The sequence below is a fragment of the Gavia stellata genome, chromosome 28 (assembly GCF_030936135.1).
Source record: "Gavia stellata isolate bGavSte3 chromosome 28, bGavSte3.hap2, whole genome shotgun sequence".
Classification (NCBI taxonomy): domain Eukaryota; kingdom Metazoa; phylum Chordata; class Aves; order Gaviiformes; family Gaviidae; genus Gavia; species Gavia stellata.
In genome coordinates, this window is record NC_082621.1 from 8,668,146 (window position 1) to 8,679,557 (window position 11,412).

The 11,412-nt window shown below is 38.6% G+C and overlaps 1 protein-coding gene and 1 pseudogene across 1 annotated transcript; one reads left to right on the forward strand and one right to left on the reverse strand.

Annotated features, from left to right (window-relative positions):
- The first annotated feature begins 598 nt into the window (after window positions 1–598).
- Window positions 599–1,527, forward strand: LOC132319444 (olfactory receptor 4D1-like; annotated as a pseudogene).
- A 4,557-nt stretch (window positions 1,528–6,084) lies between these two features.
- LOC132319445 (olfactory receptor 4D1-like) lies at window positions 6,085–7,044 on the reverse strand. Its single transcript, XM_059830234.1, has one exon. The coding sequence runs from the start codon at window positions 7,042–7,044 to the stop codon at window positions 6,085–6,087; it is 960 nt and encodes a 319-aa protein (XP_059686217.1).
- Between the last annotated feature and the right edge of the window lie 4,368 nt (window positions 7,045–11,412).

The window sequence follows — 11,412 nt, forward strand, 5'->3', positions numbered from 1 at the left end:
TTGCCAGAGCAGGAATCCCTTAGTGGCTATAGCAAAACCATTTTTGTTCAGACCCAGAAAAGTTTGTATAGATTTCATAGTAACTTTGTTCCTAGCATCTGCTTTGATGAGGATGAGTGGTTTGGTTTTATTTTGTTTTGTTTTCTCTTTGGAGTCCTCTGTGGAGGAGGTGAATCAGGCAACTCTGAGACTGCAGACAAAGCAGTCCTATGAGGCATAAGGGCTGTTGATGTGTCAATGGAAAAAGGCACTACTAGAGATAAGTACTGTTGCACCAAGGAGGGGCCAAAACCTGCATTAATGGGGAAACAGAAGTCTATTTATGAAGATAGCAACTAACTGTGAAGTTACACTGGATTTTAAGGGTATAGATGAAGAGGAGCTAAATTAAAGATCAAAGAAAACAGTTCCCAACACTAAGACTACCTCCACTGAATAAAATTTCTGCTGTATAGTGCAGGGAAATAAGGAGGTTTCTAGGATGGGGGTTTCTGATCCAGGGGAGTGGAAAGATCATATCTCTTGGTATTGAAAAGCTTACTTTCCTCAGTTTCCCTTCTACATTGTTCGTCTCACAGGCATGTTCAGATGGTAGCAAATGGAGCCACAGAATGTAACCAACCCTGTGATGGAATTTGTCCTCCTGGGCTTCAGCCACAGTCTTGAGATTCAGCAATTCTTCTTCATGGTCTTCTTCATTGTCTACCTGATGACCTGGTTGGGAAACATCACCATCCTCACCACTGTTGTCACTGACTGCCACTTGCACACACCCATGTACTTCTTCCTGGCCAACTTAGCATTCACAGATATCACCGAATCATCAGTAAATACTCCTATTCTATTGTCAGGTCTCCTCTCCCAACACAAAACTGTTCCATTCAAGGAATGCATGTGTTTTTCTTCCACTTCATTGGTGGTGCTCATATTTTCCTTCTTGCAGTGATGGCAGCTGATCGGTATGTGGCTATCCATAAGCCCTTGCAGTACTTAACAATAATGAAATGTGAGGTGTGTTTAGGTCTAGTGGTAGGGTCATGGGCAGGTGGATTCATTCACTCTGCAATACAGATTGGTTTGCTTTTCCCTTTACCTTACTGTGGTCCTAACACCCTGGACAATTTCCACTGTGATGTCCCACAAGTACTGAAACTGGCCTGCATTGACACCTACCTGACAGAGCTGCTGATGGTCTCAAATGGTGGACTGCTTCTCATACCAATTTTTGTCTTGCTGCTCATTTCATACACTGTCATTTTAGTCAAGATAAGGAGGCAAGTCACCGAAGGAAAGCACAAAGCTTTGTCTACCTGCATAGCCCAGATAATGGCAATAAGCATAACTTTCATTCCAGGAATATTCATCTATGCTCGGCCCTTCAAGACACTTGAACCGGACAAAGTGGCCTCCATCTTCTTCACTGTGCTTGTTCCAGTGCTGAAGACACTGAGAAATACTGAAATGAAAAAGGCCATCAGGAGACTTGTTTCTAGGGTTCTGTCCTTAGGAGAAAAGGGAATAACTTAACTCCCTGCTGAATGGTCACCCTTTTTCTTTGCAACTGTTGTAGCTTATCATTATTGAAATACCTGAACTTCCAGCAAAGACACTTGCAGATGGGAAATCCTTTCTGGAGAACTGAGACAGAGGAAATTCAACTTAGGTCCCTTTACATTAAGTGTAGTTCCCATTAATACGGTCTGTGGAGTCTAGGGCAGGTTGCATCTTGTTAACACTAAATAAGGTGTGCTGAAATACCCTTTTTGTTATTTTCAGGAGTAAAGGGATCCCACTGGCTTTTCACTGGCATAATTTCTTTTTCTGTTACCATGTCTAATGCTGAGTGACTTGTCTTTTTTGAAAACCAGTCACCTTATGTCCTTGTCAGATAAAAATCAATTTGTGCTACAGAATGATTCTTCTTCAGGTACTTAATTCTTCTTGACACAACTCTAAGTTGCATGTACAGCCTACTTTTGATCATCTGGAATATAGTATTTGTAGCTTCACTGAGAAGTCTAATGACATAAGAGATTCTTCCCAGGTTTAAAAGTACATCTTCCTATGCTTTCTCCCTTGCCTAGGAGATGTTTGTTCTTCCTGCGTTATTTGTTTTGAGTCATATATATTCTTCTTCTTTCCATTTTTTCCACAGTAGGATTTTCGTAGTGTGTGATGACAGTGTTTCCTAAAGAATGTCTACTCCTGTAACTTGTGCCATTAATAGCCACCTGAAATCCTTCCTTCTTATAAAAAATAATGTTTCCACATTTGGATGACTTTATTAAGATACCCTGGAATTTTTTGATTCTCATGAGTATATTGTGATTGATTATCTACTAAGTTTTTGTTTACACTGTACATTTATATTCTAAAGGAGCAATGAATTCAATTTGACAGACTGTATCTGTCTTATTTGTTTGGTCACACTTTGAATGTTAAACTCCTTTAGACTGGTATTGTCTGTATCAGATGAACCACTGTGGAAGAAGAAATAATCAGTTTTCTTAAAGCAAATGAGCATGCTATGAGGAGACAAGCTTATGGTCTACAGGTTAAGGAACATGAGGGTTTTAGGTTCACAGAAAACATCTGGAAGCCTGCAGCTCCCTAAGATACTGTCAGACTGCTGGGATGAGTTGGTACGAGACAGCTATCGCAGAGACATAACTGTAACAGTCACTGAGTTGACTGAAACCAACCCTGTAATCAAGAAGTTCAATAAGAAGGACAGAATTTTTTTTTGTAAAAAAGTATCTTTTGATCATTGCTTTTCTACTTTAGGTAACCACTCTGAGGCATCCTTACTTTAAAAGTTAGTTCTTCTAATTTATATTTCAGTAAAAACTAACTCTGGAAATTTTAAAGATTTTGGTCTTTAGGGAGTAACCACAAGTAACATGTTTGGGCATATCCACCAAAAAAAAGAGCTTTTATTTTCTTCAGGTTCCACCACATCAACTAGAGACACCAAGAAGTTTTAGGCGAATAAATCATCTTATTTATGCTCTTTGCGCCATGACATGTGTCCTCTTGACCAGGTGACAGTATACAGGATCACAGAATCACTAAGGTTGGAAAAGACCTGTAAGATCATCAAGTCCAGCCATCAACCCAATGCCACCATGCCCACTAAACCATGTCCCGCAATACCATGTCCACATGTTCGTTGAACAGCTCCAGTGATGTTGACTCCACCACCTCCCAGGGCAGCCTGTTCCAGTGCTTCACCACTCTCTCAGTAAAGAAATTTTACAAGGCAATAAGAATGCATGAAGATGTCTACCTGTGAGTTAACTCCTTACATTGCCATTATAGTCAAGGACTACTGGGTTTTCCTACAGTAGCTTTAAGTTAGGCATTTAGTGTCACTTGAGGTACTCCAAAGTCTCTGAGATGTCCAGATGTGAGACAACACTTAAAGGTGATCTGCACCCTTCTGAGCTAGCAGCTGAAGACTAGGCTGAAAGCTTATTATGAGCTGGCAAATGAAACAAGCCAATGAGTGCCACTCAATGTGATCACTGTATTTGATTTCCCAATTTTTGTTGTAAAATTATAGTTGTTTCTCTTTTGTATTAGAAAAGAATAATCAAAAATATGTATGAACAATGAGCTCTGCAAAAGGCAGCGTTTCAGAACATTGAAAAGCATAAATACAGTGGAAATCTAGGTCATTAAAGAAGATAAAATACTACAGTGTTATTGAAAAAGAATAGTGTTCACAAATATATAATTGATTTAAGTCAAGTATCATCACTGAATCACTGCGGACCTATGGTTTGGTATTCAATTTATCTAATTTTGAAGATCCAAATTGTGGATAGCTCCACTAGTCATAGAGACTCCCTTTAAAATCAATGTAATGACATATGCATTTCTAGGGTAAGCATCCTAAGGGAAATACTTGAAATGCCTAGAGAAAACCCTTCCAAAAAGTACCTATTTGTCTGCCTTGACTCAGCAAAGAGATACAGAATGACTAGTTCAGGCACAGACATATTAAACTGCAGTGGTTTTGAAATTCAGGCTGCAATCTCCACAGATGGCAGATTCAGTTGTGCAAGCATAGATATCTCAGTTTCATTTCAGAGATGTCAAGGTATCGAAGACATCCACATAGCATTGGCAGATCTGATACAAAGTCTACTAGAGACTCACTTCAATCTGTAGAGTCTGCTGAAGATAATCTTTCAGGAGGAAAGATAATCTACAGTGCCTAAAATGACATGTTAAGTCATGCTAAGACAATATCTCACTCATACTGACATTTCAGACACTGTTGAGTGCTTTATCTGTCCTCAAGCTGTCAGTTGGTTTGAACAAGAGGACTCCCACAGGTCTTCTGCCACATCAGCCAGGGCTAATTGGACTACTTTGATATTCCAAGGGTACCTCAAAGAGATTAAGGCACTTATGCATAGGAATTGAATCCCATCCTAAATGTTTGAATCTAGAGCTAAAATCCACACATAAATTTAAGAGATCTCTCCTTCTGTCCTCCACCTTGCACTGGGTCTGGTTGGGATGGAGTTAAGTTTTTTTATAGCAGCTTGTATGGTGCTGTGTTTTGGGAGGGCAAAAATAAGGAAAAACTCTTGAGTTGAGATAGGCACAGTTTGCAAAAGCAGTCTCCCACCACCAGCAGACCAATGCTCAGCCACTCTCAGAGCAATGGCTACTTTTGAAAAACTCCCTCCAGTTTTATTGCTAAGCATGATGTCATATGGTATGGGATATCCTTTTGGACAATTTGGGTCAGCTGTCCTGGCTGTTTCTCTTCCCAACCTCTTGCTCACCCCAAGCCTATTTGTTGAGGGGGGAGGGTGGGGTGAGCAGCATGAGAAACAGAAAAGGCCTTGATGCTGTGTAAGTGCTGTTCAGCAATAACTATAACATAGGTGTGTTATGAATGATGTTTTGGTCACAAGTCTAAAACACAGCACGATAGGGGTTGCTATGAAGAAAGTTAACTTCATTCCAACCACACCAAATACACGCCTGCAGTCTTAACTCTAGAGAATAATTTTGTGTTTTGAAGGAAAAATGATATTTTTGTATTTTATTAGTAAATTGAAATTCAGTAGAAAGAAAGAAAAAGAAAAAGAAAAAGAAAGAAGAAAGGGAGGAAGAGAAGTAAGTAAGGAAGAGAAGGAAACAAGGAAGGAAGGAAGGAAGGGACGGAGGGAGGAAGTGCCTTAAGGAGAGTTGTCTGTCTCAGTAAAAATAAAACAAAGTAAAAATGTGTTTTCTGGCTGACTTCCCACTCCATATCTATATAATTTACCTTAAAAATATGAATGTGGTGATGAAATTGCAAGAATAGGCTGTCCAGGTCTCCATATACTCAATGAGGAATACTAAATTCTGAATAAGTCAGTGATGAACCTTTGAATCTCCTACCTTGGGCTATGTTTGTATAAAATAAGAAATTAATTACCTGGAAATTAAATGAATAAGACCTCTATTCTTGTGCAATGGACTTGTTCTCTATTCACTGCTGCTTGATTTCCTGGAATACTTTTTTATATTGATAATGATAAATGTTCAGTATTTCATTGCAATGCATTTATCTGAACAAACAAATTTTCTTATAAGAAAGTAAGTGAGGAAAATTTTAAATAGAATATGTACTTATATTCATCTTTAAGAAACAATCAAAAATATTTTCATGTATATTGTGGAGTTGCATGTTCTGCATTTTTTAACCCAATCATGAATATTCCACATGAAAACATGAAAACCAGAAACATCCATATATAAATTCCCTAGCATATATTAGAAATCAGAAACTTAGAAATTAACTGAACCCTTAGTAGTGTGAGCTACCGTAATTAAAAAAAAGGAGGCCTTTTTGTTGTTGCTATTGCTGTTGAATTTCTTTATAATGCACATTCACTGTTTTAATAGTGAGCAAAAACTTTGGTTGCCAGGCAGTTATGACGTTGAGAGACAGCATTGTCATTTTAGTCACATGCTAATTATTGTTATTTAAATTTCCTTCTTTGTCAAAAGCAAAAGTCAATTATGAAGTTGACAGTATCTGCTTTGTTTTTACATTTCTCTGTAAAAGGAAACAACCATCTAAGAAAGGAAGGACAGCTGTGAATTTCTCATTCTGAAAAAGATGTTGTTGAGTAATCTGTTGATGGCATTCTTCATCTCCGTGTTCCTCAGTGTGTAGATCATGGGATTAAGCATTGGAGTGATGACTGTATAAAGAGATGACATGGCTTTGTCCACCACAAGCTTTTGGAACGGACGTGCATAGATGAAGATGCAGGGTACAAAATGGATGATCACCCCTGCAACCTGAGCTGCACAAGTGGAAAAGGCTTTGTGCTTCCCCTTTGTGATATGTGTCCTGATTTTGACCAGGATGACAGCATATGACACAATCAGGGCAATGAAGATGAGGACTGTAAGCAGGCCACTATTGGACACCATGAGTAGCTCAACCACATAGATGTCTGTACAGGCCAGTTTGATTACCTGTGGGACATCACAGTAGAAATTGTCTAGAAAATTTGGTCCACAGAATGGCAACTGAATGACCAGTGCTACCTGCACAATAGAATGAACAAACCCCCCTACCCATGCTCCTATTACCAGCCCGAGGAGAACGTTGTAATTAATAATGCTTAGATACTGCAAAGGTTTATGGAGAGCCACATACCGATCCAGAGCCATCACTATGAGGAGGATGGCCACAGCACCTCCTGTGAAATGGAAGAAAAACATCTGTGTAATGCACCCCGAAAAACTAATGGTCTTAACCTCAGACAAGAGGTCCCATAGCATCTTGGGCAGAATCACTGAGGATTCACTGAGGTCTATGAAGGCTAAATTTCCCAACAAAAAGTACAAAGGCTTGTGGAGCTGTTGATCTGTGATTACTGTGGTGATGATGGTGACATTTCCAAGCCAAGTCATTGAGTAGATTACGAGGAAGGTTGTAAAGAGAATATACTGCAGCATGGCACTTTCAGTAAAACCAACAAGGAAAAATTTTTTCACAGTGGTGGTAGAGTTCTCCTGCTCCATTGGTACCCTGTAGCATGCAATCAACAGAGATAACACTAGGTCAACTAGTTATTATTCATTGACATTTTTATTCAGAAGAGACTACTTGATCTTCTATTGCTATTCATCAAATATGATAGGCCATCGAATTCCTTCAGCTCCTTTTCTTGCATAACAGTTTGTGCCTGTAGAAATCCTCTTTGCACAGTTTTCCAGTATGTACTTGAAAACAGTCAACCATAAGATTAATCTCATCTGACTCTAAACAGGAGGATTAAATTCAGAATTTCTACACCTACATTTACTAATCTGGTAAGATATGTACATAAAAGATATGTAAAGACACTCTAGGTGTCTTCATGTAAGCTATGATTCTAATCTTCCATTGTAGTCAAAACAGGTGAGCATAATTTGACTAAATGTAGGTGCCCAGTACCATTTTACATGTCCATGCATAATTCATCTATAGTCACAGAGCTGACAGATGTGACACAGCATCCATGGAAAAACTTTGTATCATGCTTTTCTGGAGCAGCAGCTGGAGACAGTTCACAGGTATCACCACAAAATCTCGTATGGCATTACACATTTGTGTTTAGTCAGCTGAATCCCATTCTGGGGATTTGTCAATAAAGTCAAGCAAAGACTAGATCATGATAATGCTCTCCCTAAAATAAACTACACTGTCTCAGTTGTCCATGTTCCAGCAAATATTCAGTCTATGGAATGGATTCTACTGGAATTTCCATAGAGATGTCCTGTATCTTCCTTCCTTCCTTCCTTCCTTCCTTCCTTCCTTCCTTCCTTCCTTCCTTCCTTCCTTCCTTCCTTCCCTCCTTCTCCTCATTTATTCATTCATTCTAATGATTCTCCATGCAACTGCAGACATACTCGATTTATTCCTCATCTTGTAACGTAGCTGCCTTTTTAATCACACCAAAAAGACCTCAGAAGGGCTAGGGAACTATTTTGATCCTTGCATTTATGTCAGTAGGAAGGCTGAAATGACATACCTAGCATATTCTGGAGTTTCTTCTTCTCTGAAAGTGGTCTGGTTCCTGGCCTGTGATATGGCTGATGAAGAGCTGTGATACGAAACATTCTCTTGGGAAAGCTAGCTTTGAAATCAGCAAAGATGATGTGAGGTATGGATTCTTCTGATACAAAAGAGCCAAGAGACGTTTGCTATTCCTTGCATAATTTTTGGGAGGCTCAAATATCCTGCTGATTGCTAAAAAGATTGATTGTGTTGCAGATAACACTTCATTTTTATGTAATATATTAGACACTAAAATCAACAATAGTTTATCTTCAAGGATTTTATAAATATTGTGGAAGCTGCAAGCTGTCTGTACTCAGTGTTACTTGTTCTTTTTGGAAAATCAGAACTGTTTCTTCAGTCTCCATACTCAGTATAAATATGCTGGCATTTGGGTTTTTACCCCTGTCTTCAGTGATGCAATTTGCCTGTCAATATTTTGATATTTGCAATGTACAAGCCTCACCTTAGCTAGCTGCCTAGGCTGCTTTCACACAAAGCAAAAAACATTTTCACAGAACGATATTTTAAATGTCTTTTGGGTGTTTACCCCAGAGTAATAAGAAATCAAGCTCAGTAAGAATTGTTTTCTCCTCAGACAAAATAATCCCACCTGAGGACTTGCCAAAGGCTGCAGAGGCGCAACAGGTAGCTGTCTTGCTTAGTAAAAACGTCAGAATTGAATATGTGATTGGCTGGTTTAAGGCAACAGGGAAGCGGGTGCATGCCACATAACTTTAATTAGGAGTGCAGAGGGTAAGCACGTGAGCACGTACACAAGCAAGCAAGCAAGAAAGGTTGTTCACGGATTTATTTTTTTTTTCAGGCGATGAGATCTGCAAGGTAGCACATTTGAATGCAGAGAGATAGGATTCATCTCACTTACTTAAACAGAGCTGCCTGAAATTTAGTTGACGAAGTCTACCCACATTGTCCAGACCCTATCTGTACTGAATGGGAGAAGATAGTTATCTGCAAGGACAATTTACCTCTTGACAGTTGTCCAACACAGGTCAGATGAATCACCACAGCTGCTGATATAATTTCAAAAAGGGGAATAACATTCATTTATCAGAGAAGGAGTAAGAGGGCTGGAGCTCAAATTTCTCTAGACCTGGTCTAGGAGATGAGCTATTCTTTATCCAGTACACAGGACAGCAAATATTGGATTTACCTCACTGCCTTGAGGTGTTTTAACATTTGTCATCTTAGGCAATATCTACAATTTGCCAACTGAACTACCTGTGTGATTTGCCTCCAATGCCTCTTCCCTGGGATTACTCATGCTTCATGGTTCAAGTCCCTTCTCAGGTGGGATGCTCTGAAGCCTGGTGCATTTCTGAGGAAAGTTCATTCCTTTTTCAGTTGACACCACACAAGCTTTGATTCTTTTCCCCAGAAACAATCTTGCAAAACTATCCCAGCTTTTGCTGCACTCTCAAACACTCCTATAAGCCCTTGCAATATGTCTTGGACAATGGCACATTTGTATTCAACATCATGTCTGAAACATATTTCTGGGTTGTGGTTCATGCACTTTGAGACAAAAAAAAAAATCAAAACAGAAAACAAACCAAATTTGAGCATATAACAATAATTATTATGCTATATAGGGCTCAGAGGAAGATCTAGCTTAACTGGATGTAACATGAATACAGAGCAGTGAGCATGAGCTGCACTGCCATATTTGTTTAGAGGGAAAAAAATAACTCCTTAGGACAGATCTTCATGTTAGAGGTAAATACATCATGCTGGATCTGACAGCCCAAGCGAGGTGAGGTTGATGCAGCTCCATGTCCCCAGGTCCAACCAGTAGCAAGGCTGAAAATGTATTCCCAGTAGGCACACGCGCACACACACAGAGCACACATATACACCATATATATACACATATATACATAGCCAGCACACAGAGCACTCACATGAACACAGAAAATGTCAACAGCCTCACCCTACTCCCCTTTCCGTCTGGACAGGATGTAAAAGTCCACTAGTGAGAATATATATATATATATGTATATACATATGTACAAGGTGAATCCTCCAGCAGCTCAGCTCAAGACAGTCTGCCCAGTAATTGACCCCTGGATCCCAGTCTCCCCACTTGCTGGCATCTAATACAATGCTGGCTGTATTCTAAGAGTAATTATTTTAAAAGAAAAAAGAAAATACAAAGTTTGAAGAAATTCCTTATCTATATCTTATACAATCTTAATTGTATCTATACAATTATAATTATAATTATACAATATAATCTTAATTTCTTATCTATATTTTATACAATCTGCTAAGACAAAGTAGTAAACCAACTGCTCCTTCCAAAGAAATATATTGACTAGGGTGGGGCAGTTGCCAGGTAGGACTTACAGGTGTTAGCTCTCAGAAGCTAAGGAACTAAGGTCACATTACTGAAAAACAGGTAGAGTCTGGTCATCCAAAGTCTAGCGTGATGAATCAACCTACAGACTGGGATTGCTGTGATGAAAGGCAGACTTGTGTAGTTTAGACTTGTCTAGTACAGATGTCCAAGGGTAAACCAGTTACTTTAGGCACTTTTAGCACCCATTAGAGATGTAACCTGACCCCTATACAAACACTAAGTAAATAGAGTCCGAACCCTATCACTCACTTGAGCAATAACTCCAAATAGAACTCTAACCTTAAATTACATCTTAAATCTGTTCCTAGTCATTATCCTGTTGTAACTCTAAACTTAATCTTCACTTTCATACTACCCCAGTCTTATTTTATCCCTTGTCCTGGTCTTACCCTATTTTTAGCCTTAACTTAGTGAAATCTTTGACCCCCAAATGGAACTTCAGTTCTGGCTTCCCATCCTATTATAAACCTCAGAGTTTAGGGAACAAAAGATAGCTTTGACTTTCACAATACAATAATGTGAGTTTCAAAAGCTATGATATTTTAGAATAAAATGTATTACATTTGTCTTCCCTCTAGGGAACAGTTATCCCAACAAATGTTTTACCCCTCAATGAATTAAAATGTTCCTCCAATTTGAAAAAAAAATAGGACATTAAAAAGGTCAACATTTTATTAACATTGGTTAATAAAAAGCAAACAAACAAAACAAACCTTCTTTTTGGTACCAATACAAAGAGACCCAGGAATGAGAAATTTGCCTTACAGAATTTTGTAACAGAAATATTAATTTTATGTGAATGAAGTATGAACGGAAATGTGTGTTTGAAAGCCTCAGGAGAAACTGTAGAAAAAAGCTTAAAAGAATATTGTGTTTTAATTACTATGTTACATTGCATGTGATTTCATTCAAACAACCATAGAGCATGAAGCAAAAAAAGAAACTGAAGCAAAAAAGATAAAAACAAGAT

Coding starts and splice junctions, on each gene's coding strand:
- LOC132319445 (XM_059830234.1), bottom strand. CDS start 7,044: ATGGAGCAGGAGAACTCTACCACCACTGTGAAAAAATTTTTCCTTGTT.